Raw genomic sequence first — 21,679 nt, 5'->3', positions numbered from 1 at the left:
GGTGTGGCAGGGCAGAGAGGGCTGAAGCTAGTACTGGGGAGGCAGGGAGGGCTTGAGCTAGTATTGGTGAGGCAGGTAGGGCCGGAGCTAGTATTGGTGAGGCAGAGAGGGCTGAAGCTAGTACTGGTGAGGCAGGGAGGGCTGAAGCTAGTACTGGTGAGGCAGGGAGGGCTGGAGCTAGTATTAGTGAGGCAGGGAGGGCTGAAGCTAGTATTGGTGAGGCAGGGAGGGCTGAAGCTAGTATTAGTGAGGCAGGGAGGGCTGAAGCTAGTACTGGTGAGGCAGGGAGGGCTGGAGCTAGTATTGGTGAGGCCGGGTGGGCTGAAGCTAGTATTAGTGAGGCAGAGAGGGCTGGACTGCAACCAGTGAACATCGAGTATTGGTGAGGCAGGGAGGGCTGAAGCTAGTATTAGTGAGGCAGGGAGGGCTGAAGCTAGTATTGGTGAGGCAGGGAGAGCTGAAGCTAGTATTAGTGAGGCAGGGAGAGCTGAAGCTAGTATTAGTGAGGCAGGGAGGGCTGAACCTAGTATTGGTGAGGCAGGGAGAGCTGAAGCTAGTATTAGTGACGCAGGGAAGGCTGAAGCTAGTATTGGTAAGACAGGGAGGGCTGGAGCTAGTAATAGTGAGGGAGAGAGGGCTGGAGCTAGTATTGGTGAGGCAGGGAGGGCTGGAGCTAGTATTGGTGAGGCAGGGAGGGCTGGAGCTAGTATTGGTGAGGCAGGAAGGACCGGAGCTAGTATTGGTGAGGCAGGGAGGGCTGGAGCTAGTATTGGTGAGGCAGGAAGGGCCGGAGCTAGTATTGGTGAGGCAGGAAGGGCCGGAGCTAGTATTGGTGAGGCAGGAAGGGCCGGAGCTAGTATTGGTGAGGCAGAGAGGGCTGAAGCTAGTACTGGTGAGGCAGGGAGGGCTGGAGCTAGTATTGGTGAGGCAGAGAGGGCTGAAGCTAGTACTGGTGAGGCAGGGAGGGCTGGAGCTAGTATTGGTGAGGCAGGAAGGGCCGGAGCTAGTATTGGTGAGGCAGAGAGGGCTGAAGCTAGTACTGGTGAGGCAGGGAGGGCTGGAGCTAGTATTGGTGAGGCAGGAAGAGCCGGAGCTAGTATTGGTGTGGCAGGGCAGAGAGGGCTGAAGCTAGTACTGGTGAGGCAGGGAGGGCTGGAGCTAGTATTGGTGTGGCAGGGCAGAGAGGGCTGAAGCTAGTACTGGGGAGGCAGGGAGGGCTTGAGCTAGTATTGGTGAGGCAGGTAGGGCCGGAGCTAGTATTGGTGAGGCAGAGAGGGCTGAAGCTAGTACTGGTGAGGCAGGGAGGGCTGAAGCTAGTACTGGTGAGGCAGGCAGGGCTGGAGCTAGTATTAGTGAGGCAGGGAGGGCTGAAGCTAGTATTGGTGAGGCAGGGAGGGCTGAAGCTAGTATTAGTGAGGCAGGGAGGGCTGAAGCTAGTACTGGTGAGGCAGGGAGGGCTGGAGCTAGTATTGGTGAGGCCGGGTGGGCTGAAGCTAGTATTAGTGAGGCAGAGAGGGCTGGACTGCAACCAGTGAACATCGAGTATTGGTGAGGCAGGGAGGGCTGAAGCTAGTATTAGTGAGGCAGGGAGGGCTGAAGCTAGTATTGGTGAGGCAGGGAGAGCTGAAGCTAGTATTAGTGAGGCAGGGAGAGCTGAAGCTAGTATTAGTGAGGCAGGGAGGGCTGAAGCTAGTATTGGTGAGGCAGGGAGAGCTGAAGCTAGTATTATTGACGCAGGGAAGGCTGAAGCTAGTATTGGTAAGACAGGGAGGGCTGGAGCTAGTATTAGTGAGGCAGGGAGGGCTGAAGCTAGTATTGGTGAGGCAGGGAGAGCTGAAGCTAGTATTATTGACGCAGGGAAGGCTGAAGCTAGTATTGGTAAGACAGGGAGGGCTGGAGCTAGTAATAGTGAGGGAGAGAGGGCTGGAGCTAGTATTGGTGAGGCCTGGGAGGGCTGAAGCTAGTATTGGTGAGGCAGGGAGAGCTGAAGCTAGTATTAGTGAGGCAGGGAGAGCTGAAGCTAGTATTAGTGAGGCAGGGAGGGCTGAAGCTAGTATTGGTGAGGCAGGGAGAGCTGAAGCTAGTATTAGTGATGCAGGGAAGGCTGAAGCTAGTATTGGTAAGACAGGGAGGGCTGAAGCTAGTACTGGTGAGGCAGGGAGGGCTGGAGCTAGTATTGGTGAGGCAGAGAGGGTTGAAGCTAGTACTGGTGAGGCAGGGAGGGCTGGAGCTAGTATTGGTGAGGCAGGGAGGGCTGGAGCTAGTATTGGTGAGGCAGGAAGGGCCGGAGCTAGTATTGGTGAGGCAGGAAGGGCCGGAGCTAGTATTGGTGAGGCAGGAAGGGCCGGAGCTAGTATTGGTGAGGCAGAGAGGGCTGAAGCTAGTACTGGTGAGGCAGGGAGGGCTGGAGCTAATATTGATGAGGCAGAGAGGGCTGAAGCTAGTACTGGTGAGGCAGGGAGGGCTGGAGCTAGTATTGGTGTGGCAGGGCAGAGAGGGCTGAAGCTAGTACTGGGGAGGCAGGGAGGGCTTGAGCTAGTATTGGTGAGGCAGGTAGGGCCGGAGCTAGTATTGGTGAGGCAGAGAGGGCTGAAGCTAGTACTGGTGAGGCAGGGAGGGCTGAAGCTAGTACTGGTGAGGCAGGGAGGGCTGGAGCTAGTATTAGTGAGGCAGGGAGGGCTGAAGCTAGTATTGGTGAGGCAGGGAGGGCTGAAGCTAGTATTAGTGAGGCAGGGAGGGCTGAAGCTAGTACTGGTGAGGCAGGGAGGGCTGGAGCTAGTATTGGTGAGGCCGGGTGGGCTGAAGCTAGTATTAGTGAGGCAGAGAGGGCTGGACTGCAACCAGTGAACATCGAGTATTGGTGAGGCAGGGAGGGCTGAAGCTAGTATTAGTGAGGCAGGGAGGGCTGAAGCTAGTATTGGTGAGGCAGGGAGAGCTGAAGCTAGTATTAGTGAGGCAGGGAGAGCTGAAGCTAGTATTAGTGAGGCAGGGAGGGCTGAACCTAGTATTGGTGAGGCAGGGAGAGCTGAAGCTAGTATTAGTGACGCAGGGAAGGCTGAAGCTAGTATTGGTAAGACAGGGAGGGCTGGAGCTAGTAATAGTGAGGGAGAGAGGGCTGGAGCTAGTATTGGTGAGGCAGGGAGGGCTGGAGCTAGTATTGGTGAGGCAGGGAGGGCTGGAGCTAGTATTGGTGAGGCAGGAAGGACCGGAGCTAGTATTGGTGAGGCAGGGAGGGCTGGAGCTAGTATTGGTGAGGCAGGAAGGGCCGGAGCTAGTATTGGTGAGGCAGGAAGGGCCGGAGCTAGTATTGGTGAGGCAGGAAGGGCCGGAGCTAGTATTGGTGAGGCAGAGAGGGCTGAAGCTAGTACTGGTGAGGCAGGGAGGGCTGGAGCTAGTATTGGTGAGGCAGAGAGGGCTGAAGCTAGTACTGGTGAGGCAGGGAGGGCTGGAGCTAGTATTGGTGAGGCAGGAAGGGCCGGAGCTAGTATTGGTGAGGCAGAGAGGGCTGAAGCTAGTACTGGTGAGGCAGGGAGGGCTGGAGCTAGTATTGGTGAGGCAGGAAGAGCCGGAGCTAGTATTGGTGTGGCAGGGCAGAGAGGGCTGAAGCTAGTACTGGTGAGGCAGGGAGGGCTGGAGCTAGTATTGGTGTGGCAGGGCAGAGAGGGCTGAAGCTAGTACTGGGGAGGCAGGGAGGGCTTGAGCTAGTATTGGTGAGGCAGGGAGGGCTGAAGCTAGTACTGGTGAGGCAGGCAGGGCTGGAGCTAGTATTAGTGAGGCAGGGAGGGCTGAAGCTAGTATTGGTGAGGCAGGGAGGGCTGAAGCTAGTATTAGTGAGGCAGGGAGGGCTGAAGCTAGTACTGGTGAGGCAGGGAGGGCTGGAGCTAGTATTGGTGAGGCCGGGTGGGCTGAAGCTAGTATTAGTGAGGCAGAGAGGGCTGGACTGCAACCAGTGAACATCGAGTATTGGTGAGGCAGGGAGGGCTGAAGCTAGTATTAGTGAGGCAGGGAGGGCTGAAGCTAGTATTGGTGAGGCAGGGAGAGCTGAAGCTAGTATTAGTGAGGCAGGGAGAGCTGAAGCTAGTATTAGTGAGGCAGGGAGGGCTGAAGCTAGTATTGGTGAGGCAGGGAGAGCTGAAGCTAGTATTATTGACGCAGGGAAGGCTGAAGCTAGTATTGGTAAGACAGGGAGGGCTGGAGCTAGTAATAGTGAGGGAGAGAGGGCTGGAGCTAGTATTGGTGAGGCCTGGGAGGACTGGAGCTAGTATTAGTGAGGCAGGGAGTGCTGGAGCTAGTATTGGTGAGGCAGGGAGAGCTGAAGCTAGTATTAGTGACGCAGGGAAGGCTGAAGCTAGTATTGGTAAGACAGGGAGGGCTGGAGCTAGTTTTAGTGAGGTAGGAAGGTCTGAAGCTAGTATTTGTGAGGCAGGGGGGCTGGAGCTAGTATTAGTGAGGCAGGGAGGGCTGGAGCTAGTATTGGTGAGGCAGGGAGGGCTGGAGCTAGTATTAGTGAGGGAGGGAGGTCTGAAGCTAGTAATGGTGAGGCAGGGAGGGCTGGAGCTAGTATTGGTGAGGCAGGGACAGGGAGGACTGGAGCTAGTATTGGTGAGGCAGAGAGGGCTGGAGCTAGTATTGGTGAGGCAGGGAGGGCTGGAGCTAGTATTGGTGAGGCAGGGAGGGCTGAAGCTAGTATTGGTGAGGCAGGGAGGGCTGGAGCTAGTATTGGTAAGACAGGGAGGGCTGAAGCTAGTATTGGTGAGGCAGGGAGGGCTGAAGATAGTATTAGTGAGGCAGGGCGGGCTGAAGCTAGTATTGGTGAGGCAGGGAGGGCTGGAGCTAGTATTGGTAAGACAGGGAGGGCTGAAGCTAGTATTGGTGAGGCAGGGAGGGCTGAAGATAGTATTAGTGAGGCAGGGCGGGCTGGAGCTAGTATTGGTGAGGCAGGGAGGGCTGAAGCTAGTATTGGTGAGGCAGGGAGGGCTGAAGGTAGTATTAGTGAGGCAGGGAGGGCTGGAGCTAGTATTGGTGAGGCAGGGAGTGCTGGAGCTAGTATTGGTGAGGCAGGGAGAGCTGAAGCTAGTATTAGTGACGCAGGGAAGGCTGAAGCTAGTATTGGTAAGACAGGGAGGGCTGGAGCTAGTTTTAGTGAGGTAGGAAGGTCTGAAGCTAGTATTTGTGAGGCAGGGGGGGCTGGAGCTAGTATTAGTGGGGCAGGGAGGGCTGGAGCTAGTATTGGTGAGGCAGGGAGGGCTAGTATTAGTGATGGAGGGAGGTCTGAAGCTAGTATTGGGGAGGCAGGGAGGGCTGGAGCTTGTATTCGTGAGGCAGGGAGGGCTGGAGCTAGTATTGGTGAGGCAGGGACAGGGAGGGCTGGAGCTAGTATTGGTGAGGCAGGGAGTGCTGAAGCTAGTATTAGTGAGGCAGAGAGGGCTGGAGCTAGTATTGGTGAGGCAGGGAGGGCTGGAGCTAGTATTAGTGAGGCAGGGAGGGCTGAAGCTAGTATTAGTGAGGCAGGGAGGGCTTGAGCTAGTATTGGTGAGGCAGGGAGGGCTGGACTGCAGCCTGTGAAAGGCTAGTATTGGTGAGGCAGGGAGGGCTGGAGCTAGTATTGGTGAGGCAGGGAGGGCTGAAGCTAGTATTAGTGAGGCAGGGAGGGCTGGGCTGCAGCCGGTGACAGGCTGTAGTGGGATGACAGTCGGAGGGGCTGGACTACGGCTTCAGACAGGTTGGCATTGGTGCTGTTGGCATGTGGGCGGGGCCTCAGCCTTTGACCGAAACGCATTGGTGCTACTGGCAGGAGGCGTGGCCTGCTCCTGTGACAGACTGTCATTGGCGTTGCATCGAGGGGGCGGGGCCTCAGCCTGTGACAGGCAGGCGTTGCATCCAGGGGGCGGGGCCTCAGCCTGTGACAGGCTGGCATTGGTGAGACGGGGAGGGCTGGTCTCAGCCTGTTACAGGCTGGCCCCGCCCTGTAATGCACAGGCTGTGATCAGAAGCAGGCAGACAGAGCTCTATTGTGCCTGTGGCTCAGCAGCAGGCTGACAGCAGCAGGAGAGCCCCCCCGGCCCCCACCGGACTGCAACATCATGAGCACGGGCATCAGGTACAAGAGCAAGCTGATGAAACCAGGTGAGCGGGGTGTGGGGGGCCCTGAGGGGTGGGGGCAGACTGCGAGGGGGGGTAGGGATGTCTGCAGCCGAGCCTCACCGCCTCCTCTCTCGCCTTCCTCCCCCCGCCTGCCTCTGATGATGATGATGATGGGCGCCCCCCCTGGACCACGGGATGGATGTCTGTACCTGCCGCCGCCCCCACCTCTCTTCCACCCCCAGCCGATGAAAAGGAGGTAGGACCCTGCTTCTTTCTGTCATTTGGGGGCGCCGCTCCGGTGCGTGCCGGCTGCAGACCGTGCGTGTGTGCGTGGGTGTGTGTGCGTGCAGCCTCTGGCAGTCATGTGTGTCACGCCCGTGCACCCGCGTTTGTTGCATCTGTGTGTGTGTCGGAGCCAGGATCATTATTTGCATGTCTCTGTGTTACACACCGGTGTGTTTGACACACGGCGGATCTGTGTGTCATGTCATGTGTTGTATACACGCGTATGTTTATATCTGTCCCTCTCCGTTGCATCAGACGCTGGCTGACCCGCAGGAAGGTGCGGTGCGCCCATGTGTGCCTGTATGTGGGTGTCGCATCTCTGTGTGAGAGAGATGCCTGCGTGTTTTTGTGTGGTGCATCTGTGCTGTGTGCATGCGTTTGTGTGTGAGAGAGACAGACGGTGGTCCGCTCACAGATGCCGGCGTGAGCATTTGTGGCGCATTTGTGCTGTGTCTCTGCTTGTGAGAGAGAGAGGCGGAGGTCCACCCATTGAAGCCGGCGTGTGCATGTGTGATACACCTCTGTTGTGTGTCTGTGTGTGAGAGAGAGGTGGAGGTCCACCCACTGGTGCTGCTGTCTGCATGTGTGCTGCACCTCTGCTGTGTGTCTGCGTGTGTGTGAGAGAAAGGCTGTGGTCCACCCATTAGTGTCGGTGTGTGCATGTGTGGTACACCTCTGCTGTGTGTCTGCGTGTGTGAGAGACGTGGAGGCCCACCCACTCACTGGTGCCGGTTTGTGCATGTGTGGTACACCTCTGCTGTGTGTGTGTGTGTGTGTGAGAGAGGTGGAGGCCCACCCACTCACTGGTGCCGGTGTGTGCATGTGTGCTGCACCTTTGCTGTGTGTCTGTGTGTGAGAGAGAGAGCCGGAGATCCACCCTCTGGTGCCAGTGTGTGCATGTGTGGTGCACCTCTGCTGTGTGTCTATGTGTGCCAGAGGGAGAGGCGGAGATCCACCCACTGATACAGGCGTGTGTATGTGTGCTGCACCTCTGCTGTGTGTCTGTGTGAGAGAGAGGCTGTGGTCCACCCACTGGTGTCAGTGTGTGCATGTGTGGGGCACCTCTACTGTGTGCTGTGTGTCTTTGTGTGTGTGAGAGAAAGGTGGGAGTCCACCCACTGGTGCCGGCATGTGCATGTGGGGTGCACCTCTGCTGTGTGTCTGCGTGTGTGTGAGAGAGAGGCTGTGGTCCACCCACTGGTGTCGGTGTGTGCATGTGTGGTACACCTCTGCTGTGTGTCTGCGTGTGTGAGAGAGAGAGGTGGAGGTCCACCCACCGGTGCCAGTGTGTGCATGTGTGGTACACCTCTGCTGTGTGTCTGCGTGTGTGAGAGAGTGAGAGAAGGAGTTCCACCCACCGGTGCCGGTGTGTGCATGTGTGGTGCACCTCTGCGGTGTGTCTGTGTGAGAGAGAGAGGCAGAGGTCCACCCACCGGTGCCGGTGTGTGCATGTGTGGTACACCTCTGCTGTGTGTCTGTGTGTGAGAGAGAGAGAGGTGGAGGTCCAGGCACTGGTACCGGTGTGTGCATGTGTGGTGCACCTCTGCTGTGTGTCTGCGTGTGTGAGAGAGTGAGAGAAGGAGTTCCACCCACTGGTGCCGGTGTGTGCATGTGTGGTGCAACTCTGCTGTGTGTCTGTGTTTGAGAGAGAGAGGCCAAGGTCCACCCACTGGTGCTGGTGTGTGCATGTGTGGTGCACCTCTGCTGTGTGTCTGCGTGTGTGAGAGAGAGGTGGAGGTCCACCCACCGGTGCCGGTGTGTGCATGTGTGGTGCACCTCTGCTGTGTGTCTGGGTGTGAGAGAGAGGTGGAGGTCCACGCACTGGTACCGGTGTGTGCATGTGTGGTGCACCTCTGCTGTGTGTCTGCGTGTGTGAGAGAAGGAGTACCACCCACTGGTGCCGGTGTGTGCATGTGTGGTGCACCTCTGCTGTGTGTCTGCCTGTGAGTGAGAGAGAGACTGTGGTCCCCCCACTGGTGCTGGTGTGTGCATGTGTGGTGCACCTCTGCTGTGTGTCTGCGTGTGGGAGAGAGAGAGGTGGAGGTCCACCCACTGGTGCCGGTGTGTGCATGTGTGGTGCACCTCTGCTGTGTGTCTGTGTGAGAGAGAGGTGGAGGTCCACCCGCCAGTGCCGGTGTGTGCATGTGTGGTGCACCTCTGCTGTGTGTCTGTGTGTGAGAGAGAGGTGGAGGTCCACGCACTGGTACCGGTGTGTGCAAGTGTGGTGCACCTCTGCTGTGTGTCTGCGTGTGTGAGAGAGTGAGAGAAGGAGTTCCGGACACTGGTGCCGGTGTGTGCATGTGTGGTGCACCTCTGCTGTGTGTCTGTGTGAGAGAGAGGTGGAGGTCCACTCACCGGTGCCGGTGTGTGCATGTGTGGTGCACCTCTGCTGTGTGTCTGCGTGTGTGAGAGAGTGAGAGAAGGAGTTCCGGCCACTGGTGCAGGTGTGTGCATGTGTGGTGCACCTCTGCTGTGTGTCTGTGTGAGAGAGAGAGGCAGAGGTCCACGCACTGGTACCGGTGTGTGCAAGTGTGGTGCACCTCTGCTGTGTGTCTGCGTGTGTGAGAGAGTGAGAGAAGGAGTTCCGGCCACTGGTGCCGGTGTGTGCATGTGTGGTGCACCTCTGCTGTGCGTCTGTGTGTGAGAGAGAGGCGGAGGTCCACGCACTGGTACCGATGTGTGCATGTGTGGTGCACCTCTGCTGTATGTCTGCGTGTGTGAGAGAGTGAGAGAAGGAGTTCCACCCACTGGTGCCGGTGTGTGCATGTGTGGTGCACCTCTGCTGTGTGTCTGTGTGAGAGAGAGAGGCAAAGGTCCACCCACCGGTGCCGGTGTGTGCATGTGTGGTATACCTCTGCTGTGTGTCTGCGTGTGTGAGAGAGTGTGAGAAGGAGTTCCACCCACTGGTGCCGGTGTGTGCATGTGTGGTGCACCTCTGCTGTGTGTCTGTGTGAGAGAGAGAGGCAGAGGTCCACCCACCGGTGCCGGTGTGTGCATGTGTGGTGCACCTCTGCTGTGTGTCTGTGTGTGAGAGAGAGAGGTGGAGGTCCAGGCACTGGTACCGGTGAGTGCATATGTGGTGAACCTCTGCTGTGTGTCTGCGTGTGTGAGAGAGTGAGAGAAGGAGTTCCACCCACTGGTGCAGGTGTGTGCATGTGTGGTGCACCTCTGCTGTGTGTCTGTGTGTGAGAGAGTGAGAGAAGGAGTTCCGGCCACTGGTGCCGGTGTGTGCATGTGTGGTGCACCTCTGCTGTGTGTCTGTGTGTGAGAGAGAGGCGGAGGTCCAAGCACTGGTACCGGTGTGTGCAAGTGTGGTACACCTCTGCTGTGTGTCTGTGTGTGAGAGAGAGGTGGCGGTCCACGCACTGGTACCGGTGTGTGCATGTGTGGTGCACCTCTGCTGTGTGTCTGTGTGTGTGAGAGAGTGAGAGAAGGAGTTTCACCCACTGGTGCCGGTGTGTGCATGTGTGGTGCACCTCTGCTGTGTGTCTGTGTGTGAGAGAGAGGCGGAGGTCCAAGCACTGGTACCGGTGTGTGCAAGTGTGGTGCACCTCTGCTGTGTGTCTGTGTGTGAGAGAGAGGCGGAGGTCCAAGCACTGGTACCGGTGTGTGCAAGTGTGGTACACCTCTGCTGTGTGTCTGTGTGAGAGAGAGAGGCAGAGATCCACCCACCGGTGCCGGTGTGTGCAAGTGTGGTACACCTCTGCTGTGTGTCTGCGTGTGTGAGAGAGAGGTGGAGGTCCACCCACTGGTGCCGATGTGTGCATGTGTGGTGCACCTCTGCTGTGTGTCTGCGTGTGTGAGAGAGAGGTGGAGGTCCACCCACTGGTGCCGGTGTGTGCATGTGTGGTGCACCTCTGGTGTGTGTCTGTGTGAGAGAGAGGTGGAGGTCCACCCACCGGTGCCGGTGTGTGCATGTGTGGTGCACCTCTGCTGTGTGTCTGCGTGTGTGAGAGAGTGAGAGAAGGAGTTCCACCCACTGGTGCTGGTGTGTGCATGTGTGGTGCACCTCTGCTGTGTGTCTGCGTGTGTGAGAGAGTGAGAGAAGGAGTTTCACCCACTGGTGCCGGTGTGTGCATGTGTGGTGCACCTCTGCTGTGTGTCTGTGTGTGAGAGATAGGCGGAGGTCCAAGCACTGGTACCGGTGTGTGCAAGTGTGGTGCACCTCTGCTGTGTGTCTGTGTGTGAAAGAGAGAGGTGGAGGTCCAAGCACTGATACCGGTGTGTGCAAGTGTGGTACACCTCTGCTGTGTGTCTGTGTGAAAGAGAGAGGCAGAGGTCCACCCACCGGTGCCGGTGTGTGCACCTCTGCCGTGTGTCTGCGTGTGTGAGAGAGAGGTGGAGGTTCACCCACTGGTGCCAGTGTGTGCATGTGTGGTGCACCTCTGCTGTGTGTCTGCGTGTGTGAGAGAGAGGTGGAGGTCCACCCACTGGTGCCGGTGTGTGCATGTGTGGTGCACCTCTGCTGTGTGTCTGTGTGTGTGAGAGAGAGAGAGAGACTGCGGTCCCCCCACTGGTGCTGGTGTGTGCATGTGTGGGGCACCTCTGCTGTGTGTCTGTGTGAGAGAGAGGTGGAGGTCCACCCACCGGTGCGTGCATGTGTGGTGCACCTCTGCTGTGTGTCTGCGTGTGTGAGAGAGTGAGAAAGGAGTTCCACCCACTGGTGCCGGTGTGTGCATGTGTGGTGCACCTCTGCTGTGTGTCTGCGTGAGAGAGAGAGGCGGAGGTCCAAGCACTGGTACCGGTGTGTGCATGTGTGGTGCACCTCTACTGTGTGTCTGTGTGAGAGAGAGAGGCGGAGGTCCAAGCACTGGTACCGGTGTGTGCATGTGTGGTGCACCTCTGCTGTGTGTCTGCGTGTGTGAGAGAGAGGTGGAGGTCCACGCACTGGTACCGGTGTGTGCAAGTGTGGTGCACCTCTGCTGTGTGTCTGCGTGTGTGAGAGAGAGGTGGAGGTCCACCCACCGGTGCCGGTGTGTGCATGTGTGGTGCACCTCTGCTGTGTGTCTGCGTGTGTGAGAGAGAGGTGGAGGTCCACGCACTGGTACCGGTGTGTGCAAGTGTGGTGCACCTCTGCTGTGTGTCTGTGTGAGAGAGAGAGGCGGAGGTCCAAGCACTGGTACCGGTGTGTGCATGTGTGGTGCACCTCTGCTGTGTGTCTGTGTGTGAGAGAGAGAGAGGTGGAGGTCCACGCACTGGTACCGGTGTGTGCAAGTGTGGTGCACCTCTGCTGTGTGTCTGTGTGAGAGAGAGAGGTGGAGGTCCAAGCACCGGTGCCGGTGTGTGCAAGTGTGGTGCACCTCTGCTGTGTGTCTGCGTGTGTGAGAGAGTGAGAGAAGGAGTTCCGGACACTGGTGCCGGTGTGAGAGTGAGACAAGGAGATCTACCCACTGATGTTGGTGTGTGCATTTGAGGTGTATCTGTGCTGTGTGTCTGTACGTGTGAGAGGTGGAGTTCCACCCACTGGTGCTGGTTTGTGCAAGTGTGGTGCATCTGTGCTGTGTGTCTGTGGGTGTGAGAGTGAGAAACTTGTACTAGAGATTATGGACAAACATCTAACCACCATAATCAACCGGATGTTCAAAACAGGTGGCTTCCATTCTACCTTTAATTTAAAAAACACACGATCTTAAGCTCCGCCCCATCTCACGCCTCCTACTGCCTACCAAGCTGGTAGAAAAAAGCCATAAATATCCAGTTATCTGACTTTATTCAGGTCAATCAGCTTCTAGATCCTACACAGCAGGGTTTCAGATGCCACCACAGTACTGACACTGCCCTGGATGCTGGAGGCACAGCTGCCCTGGTCCATGCGGCCACAGTACTGACACTGCCCTGGATGCTGGAGGCACAGCTGCCCTGGTCCATGCGACCACAGTGCTGACACTGCCCTGGATGCTGACGGCACAGCTGCCCTGGTCCATGAGGCCACAGTGCTTACACTGCTCTGGATGCTGGAGGCACAGCTGCCCTGGTCCATGCGGCCACAGTGCTGACACTGCTCTGGATGCTGGAGGCACAGCTGCCCTGGCCCATGCCACCACAGTACTGACACTGCCCTGGATGCTGGAGGCACAGCTGCCCTGGTCCATGCGGCCACAATACTGACACTGCCCTGGATGCTGGAGGCACAGCTGCCCTGGCCCATGCGGCCACAATACTGTCACTGCTCTGGATGCTGGAGGCACAGCTGCCCTGGTCCATGAGGCCACAGTGCTGACACTGCTCTGGACGCTGGAGGAACAGCTGGCCTGGTCCATGCGGCCACAGTACTGACACTGCCCTGGATGCTGGAGGCACAGCTGCCCTAGTCCATGCGCCCACAGTGCTGACACTGCTCTGGATGCTGGAGGCACAGCTGCCCTGGTCCATGCCACCACAGTACTGTCACTGCTCTGGATGCTGGAGGTACAGCTGCCCTGGTCCATGCGGCCCAGTGCTGACACTGCTCTGGGTGCTGGAGGCACAGCTGCCCTGGTCCATGCCACCACAGTACTGTCACTGCTCTGGATGCTGGAGGTACAGCTGCCCTGGTCCATGCGGCCCAGTGCTGACACTGCTCTGGATGCTGGAGGCACAGCTGCCCTGGTCCATGCCACCACAGTACTGTCACTGCTCTGGATGCTGGAGGTACAGCTGCCCTGGTCCATGCGGCCCAGTGCTGACACTGCTCTGGGTGCTGGAGGCACAGCTGCCCTGGTCCACGCCACCACAGTACTGTCACTGCTCTGGATGTTGGAGGCACAGCTGCCCTGGTCCATGCGGCCACAGTACTGACACTGCCCTGGATGCTGGAGGCACAGCTGCCCTAGCCCATGCGGCCACAGTACTGACACTGCTCTGGATGGTGACGGCACAGCTGCCCTGGTCCATGCCACCACAGTTCTGTCACTGCTCTGGATGCTGGAGGCACAGCTGCCCTGGTCCATGCGGCCACAGTACTGACACTGCCCTGGATGCTGGAGGCACAGCTGCCCTGGCCCATGCGGCAACAGTACTGACACTGCTCTGGATGGTGACGGCACAGCTGCCCTGGTCCATGCGCCCACAGTACTGACACTGCTCTGGGTGCTGGAAGCACAACTGCCCTGGTCCATGCGGACACAATACTGACACTGCCCTGGATGCTGGAGGCACAGCTGCCCTGGTCCATGCGGCCACAGTACTGTCACTGCTCTGTATGCTGGAGGTACAACTGCCCTGGTCCATGAGGCCACAGTACTGTCACTGCTCTGGATGCTGGAGGTACAGCTGCCCTGGTCCATGCGGCCCAGTGCTGACACTGCTCTGGGTGCTGGAGGCACAGCTGCCCTGGTCCATGCCACCACAGTACTGTCACTGCTCTGGATGTTGGAGGCACAGCTGCCCTGGTCCATGCGGCCACAGTACTGACACTGCCCTGGATGCTGGAGGCACAGCTGCCCTAGCCCATGCGGCCACAGTACTGACACTGCTCTGGATGGTGACGGCACAGCTGCCCTGGTCCATGCGGCCACAGTACTGACACTGCTCTGGGTGCTGGAAGCACAACTGCTCTGGTCCATGCGGCCACAATACTGACACTGCCCTGGATGCTGGAGGCACAGCTGCCCTGGTCCATGTGGCCACAGTACTGTCACTGCTCTGGATTCTGGAGGTACAACTGCCCTGGTCCATGCGGCCACAGTACTGACACTGCCCTGGATGCTGGAGGCACAGCTGCCCTGGCCCATGCGGCAACAGTACTGACACTGCTCTGGATGCTGGAGGTACAACTGCCCTGGTCCATGAGGCCACAGTGCTGACACTGCTCTGGATGATGGAGGCACAGCTGCCCTGGTCCATGCCACCACAGTACTGTCACTGCTCTGGATGCTGGAGGCACAGCGGCCCTGGTCCATGCGGCCACAGTACTGACACTGCCCTGGATGCTGGAGGCACAGCTGCCCTGGCCCATGCGGCAACAGTACTGACACTGCTCTGGATGGTGACGGCACAGCTGCCCTGGTCCATGCGCCCACAGTACTGACACTGCTCTGGGTGCTGGAAGCACAACTGCCCTGGTCCAAGCGGACACAGTACTGACACTACTCTGGATGCTGGAGGCACAGCTGCCCTGGTCCATGCGGCCACAGTACTGTCACTGCTCTGTATGCTGGAGGTACAACTGCCCTGGTCCATGAGGCCACAGTACTGTCACTGCTCTGGATGCTGGAGGTACAGCTGCCCTGGTCCATGCGGCCCAGTGCTGACACTGCTCTGGGTGCTGGAGGCACAGCTGCCCTGGTCCATGCCACCACAGTACTGTCACTGCTCTGGATGTTGGAGGCACAGCTGCCCTGGTCCATGCGGCCACAGTACTGACACTGCCCTGGATGCTGGAGGCACAGCTGCCCTAGCCCATGTGGCCACAGTACTGACACTGCTCTGGATGGTGACGGCACAGCTGCCCTGGTCCATGCGGCCACAGTACTGACACTGCTCTGGGTGCTGGAAGCACAACTGCTCTGGTCCATGCGGCCACAATACTGACACTGCCCTGGATGCTGGAGGCACAGCTGCCCTGGTCCATGCGGCCACAGTACTGTCACTGCTCTGGATGCTGGAGGTACAACTGCCCTGGTCCATGAGGCCACAGTGCTGACACTGCTCTGGATGATGGAGGCACAGCTGCCCTGGTCCATGCCACCACAGTACTGTCACTGCTCTGGATGCTGGAGGCACAGCTGCCCTGGTCCATGCGGCCACAGTACTGACACTGGCCTGGATGCTGGAGGCACAGCTGCCCTGGCCCATGCGGCAACAGTACTGACACTGCTCTGGATGGTGACGGCACAGCTGCCCTGGTCCATGCGGCCACAGTACTGACACTGGCCTGGATGCTGGAGGCACAGCTGCCCTGGCCCATGCGGCAACAGTACTGACACTGCTCTGGATGGTGACGGCACAGCTGCCCTGGTCCATGCGGCCACAGTACTGTCACTGCTCTGTATGCTGGAGGTACAACTGCCCTGGTCCATGAGGCCACAGTACTGTCACTGCTCTGGATGCTGGAGGTACAGCTGCCCTGGTCCATGCGGCCCAGTGCTGACACTGCTCTGGGTGATGGAGGCACAGCTGCCCTGGTCCATGCCACCACAGTACTGTCACTGCTCTGGATGCTGGAGGCACATCTGCCCTGGTCCATGCGGCCACAGTACTGACACTGCCCTGGATGCTGGAGGCACAGCTGCCCTGGTCCATGCGGCCACAGTACTGACACTGCTCTGGATGGTGACGGCACAGCTGCCCTGGTCCATGCGGACACAATACTGACACTGCCCTGGATGCTGGAGGCACAGCTGCCCTGGTCCATGCGGCCACAGTACTGACACTGCTCTGGATGGTGACGGCACAGCTGCCCTGGTCCATGCGGCCACAGTACTGACACTGCCCTGGATGCTGGAGGCACAGCTGCCCTGGTCCATGCGGCCACAGTACTGTCACTGCTCTGGATGCTGGAGGTACAGCTGCCCTGGTCCATGCGGCCACAGTACTGTCACTGCTCTGGATGCTGGAGGTACAGCTGCCCTGGTCCATGCGGCCCAGTGCTGACACTGCTCTGGATGCTGGAGGCACAGCTGCCCTGGTCCATGAGGCCACAGTGCTGTCACTGCTCTGGATTCTGGAGGCACAGCTGCCCTGGTCCATGCCACCACAGTACTGTCACTGCTCTGGATGCTGGAGGCACAGCTGGTCTGGTCCATGCGGCCACAGTACTGACACTGCCCTGGATGCTGGAGGCACAGCTGCCCTGGTCCATGCGGCCCCAGTACTGACACTGCCCTGGATGGTGACGGCACAGCTGCCCTGGTCCATGCGGCCACAGTGCTGACACTGCCCTAGATGCTGGTGGCACAGCTGCCCTGGTAAATGCGGCCACAGTGCTGGCACTGCTCTGGATTCTGGAGGCACAGCTGCCCTGGTCCATGCCACCACAGTACTGACACTGCCCTGGATGCTGGTGGCACAGCTGCCCTGGTCCATGCAGGCCACAGTGCTGACACTGCTCTGGATGCTGGCGGCACAACTGCCCTGGTTCATGCGGCCACAGTGCTGACACTGCCCTGGATGGTGACGGCACAGCTGCCCTGGTCCATGCGGCCACAGTGTTGACACTGCTCTGGATGCTGGAGGCACAGCTGCCCTGGTCCATGCCACCACAGTACTGACACTGCTCTGGATGCTGGAGGCACAGCTGCCCAGGTCCATGCCACCACAGTACTGACACTGCCCTGGATGCTGGAGGCACAGCTGCCCTGGTCCATGCGGCCACAGTACTGACACTGCCCTGGTCCTGCTCGAACCTATCGACAGCTTTTAATACGGTCAATCATCACCACCTGATTGATCTGAGTCAGTGGGAAAGCACTGACCTTGTTGTTTCCCTCTCGGGGTGTGTACAATCAGTGGCACTTGACTCTTTTGTTTCTGAACCATTTTCATTGCCTTGCGGGGTCCCTCGGGAGTCCTCTCTTAGCCCCACACTGTTTAACATGTATGTGACTTGACTGCCCTAGTTGATAAGATTCTTCTGCTTTTCACTCACTTCCTATGCTGATGACATGCAAATTGTTGTGGCATTATCAAACCATGAGACGGACACAGGGCCCAGGTTCCACGACGGCATGTGGCAGTCAGTAGATGGATGGGCAATGTTATGTTATGTTATGTGGGTATTTGTAAAGCGCACGGCTACTCTTACGCGTGTCCCTGTGCTGTAATAGCTGCTTAAAACTTAATTCAGGGAAGAAGGAAGTCAGGGACATCAGACATCCTTCTGGTCACCATCCTGGTGGCCGGAGGACTGGGTACCCTCCCAGCACCGGGGCGGAAGGCCAGAAACTTACCAGTCCAAATGGACAATAAACTCACCTTCGGTGACCAGGTTAATGCAGCCACCTCGTCCACTTTTGTTACCCTGAGGATGATTAAACAAATTCTCCATTATATTCTATCTGAATCACAAAAACAGTTGTCACCTCATTGGTTCTATCAAAACTTGACTCTTGCAACGAGTGGTACCTAAATACGCAGCATCAGCAGCTGACCAAGCTCCAAATGCTACAAAATGCAGTCGATCCCCAAAATTGAAATCGGTAATTGCTGCCACCTAGACTCTACACTGGCTGCCTGTTAGGCATCGCATTAAGTTTAAGGCTCTCAGAACCACCTTAAAGGTGCTCCATGACCCAGGTTCCCGCCACCTGAAGCAGACTCTTAAATGGTATGAACCCAGCCGAAACCTTTGTTCTTCTGGTGCTACGACCCTGGAGGTTCCCAAATTCACGCGAGCCAACTGGGCTGGAAGAAGCTCTCTTACTTACACAGCCATGGCTTTGAACCACCTGCACTTCTGCATCAGACCCCCCCTCCCCCTTCAACCCCCCAGAGTGTGTCATCCTTAAGGAAAGAGCTGAAACCCTGGCTTCCTGGGGACGAGGCCTTGTGATTTCCTTGTCCAAACAAGAGCTCGCGCCGGGACACTTCCCCATCCAGAGCTCTATAAATAGATTTAACATAAATATATCATAACAGGTACTCCCACTGGTGCCGGTGTGCGTATGCGGGGTGCAGCTCTGCTGTGTGTCTGTGTGTGAGAGAGGCGGAGGTCCACCCACTGATACAGGCGTGTGTATGCGTGGTGCACCTCTGCTGTGTGTCTGTGTGAGAGAGAGGCTGTAGTCCACCCACTGGTGTCGGTGTGTACATGTGTGGGGCACCTCTGTTGTGTGCTGTGTGTCTGTGTGTGTGTGTGAGAGAGAGAGAGGCTGTGGTCCACCCACTGGTGTCGGTGTGTGCATGTGTGATACACCTCTGTTGTGTGCCTGTGTGTGAGAGACGGAGGTCCACGCACTGATGTTGTTGTGTACATGTGTGGGGCACCTCGTCTGTGTGTGTGAGAGAGAGAGAGAGAGAGAGAGAGGCTGTGGTCCACCCACTGGTGCCGGTGTGTGCATGTGTGGGGTACTTCTACTGTGTGTTCTGTGTCTGTGTGTGTGTGAGAGAGAGAGAGAGGCTGTGGTCAACCCACTGGTGTTGGTGTGTGCATGTGTGGGGCACTTCTACTGTGTGTTCTGTGTCTGTGTGTGTGTGAGAGAGAGAGAGAGAGAGAGAGAGAGAGAGAGAGAGACTGTGGTCCACCCACTGGTGTCGGTGTGTGCATGTGTGGGGCACTTCTACTGTGTGTTCTGTGTCTGTGTGTGTGTGGGAGAGAGAGAGAGGCTGTGGTCAACCCACTGGTGTTGGTGTGTGCAAGTGTTGGGCACTTCTACTGTGTGTTCTGTGTCTGTGTGTGTGAGAGAGAGAGAGAGAGAGAGGCTGTGGTCCACCCACTGGTGTCGGTGTGTGCATGTGTGGGGTTCAATTCCTGACGCGGCAGGGTCTTGGACCAGGGTCAGCGGACTCGATAATTCTCGACTCGGTGCCCACTCTAACCAGAGGTCCCACTCGGCAACTCTGGGCATTAGCTTGCCTAATCTCCACAATGGCCCCATCAACGCCGGGAATGCCTGGCTCCACCTTGGGGACTCCCAGTAGGAACCATCCCACAGGGAAAGCCAGGACGGGTTCCCCAGCGGTATACCGCGCCAGGATACTCCGGTAGTAATTGAGCGCGTTACAAAACAGCTTATAGCATTATAACATAACCTCTTCTGTGTGCTGTGTGTCTGTGTGTGTGAGAGAGAGAGAGAGAGAGGCTGTGGTTCACCCACTGGTGCTGCTGTGTGCATGTGTGGTACACCTCTGCTGTGTGTCTGTGTGTGAGTGGGAGCCGTAGGTCCACCCACTGGTGCCGGTGTGTGCATGTGTGATACACCTCTGTTGTGTGTCTGTGTGAGAGATGGAGGTCCACGCACTGGTGTTGGTGTGTACATGTGTGGGGCACCTCTGCTGTGTGTCTGTGTGTGAGAGAGGCGGAGGTCCACCCACTGATAGAGGCGTGTGTATGCGTGGTGCATCTATGCTGTGTGTAAGTGTGTGAGAGAGGCGGAAGTACATCCACTGATACTATTGAGTGCATGTATGTTGCATCTGTGCGTCTTTGTGTGTGAGAGAGATGTGGGGCCACCCACTGATGCTTTGTGCATGCGTGGTGCTCTTCTGCTGTGTGTCTGCGTGTGTGAATAACAGATGTGGCGGTCCATCCGCTGGCACTAGTGTGTGCATTTTTGGCACTCCGCTGGTGCCGGTGTGTGCATGTGTGGTGCACCTGTCTGTGTGTGTGAGAGTGACGGAGGTCCACCCATTGATACAGCATGTATGTTGCATCCGTGCGTCTGTGTGTGAGAGAGAGATGTGAGTCCATCGGTGAACAACCGTTACAACGAAACTTTTACAACGCACTACCATTACAATGCAAACTATTACAACGCATTGCTCTGGGGGGCACTCTAGGATAGGGAATAGGTTAATTTACTATCCAATAACCTTCCCTAGTGTCCACGGGGACTGGAGTTGGAATAGTAAATTAAACTATTCACTATCCAGCGCCCAAAAGCGCTATGCGTTGTAATGGACTGCGATGTAAAAACCGCGTTGTAAAGGCAGGTGTTGTAATAGCCTGCGTTGTAACGTCATACATCCGAGTCCATCCACTGATGCTGTGTGCATGTGTGGTGCTCTTCTGCTGTGTGTGTGTGAAAAACAGATGTGGCGGTACATCCGCTGGTACCGGTGTGTGCGTGTGTGTGAGAGAGACGGAGGTCCACCCATTGATACAGGCGTGCATGTATGCCGCATCTGTGCTGTGCGTCCGCATGTGTGAGAGAGGCGGAGTTCCTACCACTGCTACAGGCGTGTGCATGTATGGGGAGTGTGACACCCACTCTTACTGTTGATGCTGACTGCTGTGTGTCTTTGTGTGTGTGAGAGAGAGAGGCGGAGGTCTATCCATTGTTGAGGGCGTGTGCACCTGTGCCTTGTGTGTGTGATACATTCCCGAGGGATTGTGGGCGTGCCCCTGCGTGTGTAAGTATGCACTGTCTGTGTGTCTTTCTCTGTGCTCAGACGGCGGGAGGGGTGGGGGCTGTGGTGCGACTCTCCAGCGGGCGCTCCTCCACGTCTGGGCCAGGGTTACGTTTCATATAGCGAATTGTGGCTGATTAAGCGAAGGCGCCCCACCCTCTCCCCCACGCATCGATATCACCCCTGGGGTAGAAATCCACGCCTCGGTATTACTTTTCTGTAGCGGACCGCACTCCAATATTACAAATTACCCCGAATAATACATTCTGTATTAATCCGTTCTGGTATATTAAACCTTCATTAACATTCCATAGTTCGATATTGTACCTTTCGTGTATTACACACGTTGTGATTTTACTTTAAATTACATTCTATGCGTCAGTATTATGTGTTATTTAGGTCCCAGGCCTTCTTATAATACCTCAATATTATACCTTCGATAACATTTCCAACCTCAGTTTTGTTCCATCTGAATTGTTTCGACGTTATGCCTTCAATAACATTCCACTCTTAACTCTATACCTTCCGTGGCAACCGACGACTGGAGCTAATACTTGCTCTGGCCGCCCATGTTATAATAATATTGGGGCATATTACCAACGATTAGCGATATTTATCGCCAACGAGGCTTAGCAACGAATTTTTTAACGCTAAGCATCGCCGGAAATTATCGCAGAGATAACTTGCTATTAGCAAGGTTTATCTCAGAAGTGATAAAAATCCTCGCTCTAACTGCCAAATGAGAGATTATCGCTGGAAAACCAACGATAATCTCTCGAAGTTTGGCATTATCTTGATAATAGGGGCTCACAAACTTAGCCATGATATCCACCTTCCATGGGATCTCATGGCTAAGTCAGGAAAATACCAGATGTAAAAAAAGCAGCGCTAACCGCGGTTAGCGCTGCTTTTTTTATCACTAACAGGGTTAGCGAAATCCTTGATAATAGGAGAAATGTCGCTTAACAACATTTCTCCTATTATTTTTCCCTGGAACGCCCCCTTTGCATCTCATTAGAGATGCAAGGGGAAGCGTAGAGAAAAAGGGTGCTAACATGTGAATTTGCGTGTTAGCACCCTGTTGCTAATAGGGAGATAATTGTATCTCCGCTTTCTTGGCTTTTAAAGCCAAAAAAAGCGGAGATAAATCCCTTGATAATATGCCCCATTATACCTTGGTTCCTTCCACGCCTCGTTATTGTACCTTCAGTAACATTCCACATCGGTGTAGTATCCGCTGAACGTCATCACAGGCCCAATATTATACCTGGTATAGCTTGTTTCTGCATCCGTGTCATACCTTCTGTAGCAATCCAGAGCTCCA

At 56.6% G+C, this 21,679-nt stretch overlaps 1 protein-coding gene across 1 annotated transcript in view; it reads left to right on the top strand.

Moving 5' to 3' along the window:
• Positions 1–5,990: 5,990 nt before the first annotated feature.
• Positions 5,991–21,679, top strand: part of SEPTIN5 (septin 5) — a 316,820-nt gene continuing 301,131 nt past the window's right edge. Inside the window, exons 1-2 of the mRNA XM_078667945.1 lie at positions 5,991–6,126; positions 6,327–6,340. Of these exons, the coding sequence (XP_078524071.1) occupies positions 6,084–6,126; positions 6,327–6,340 (57 nt within the window). The 5' untranslated portion in view covers positions 5,991–6,083. The remainder of the gene's footprint in view (positions 6,127–6,326; positions 6,341–21,679) is intronic.

The sequence above is a fragment of the Lissotriton helveticus genome, chromosome 11 (assembly GCF_964261635.1).
Source record: "Lissotriton helveticus chromosome 11, aLisHel1.1, whole genome shotgun sequence".
NCBI lineage: Eukaryota > Metazoa > Chordata > Amphibia > Caudata > Salamandridae > Lissotriton > Lissotriton helveticus.
The sequence above is the reverse complement of the archived record's forward strand: the minus strand, read 5'-3'. Positions and strand labels throughout refer to the sequence as shown.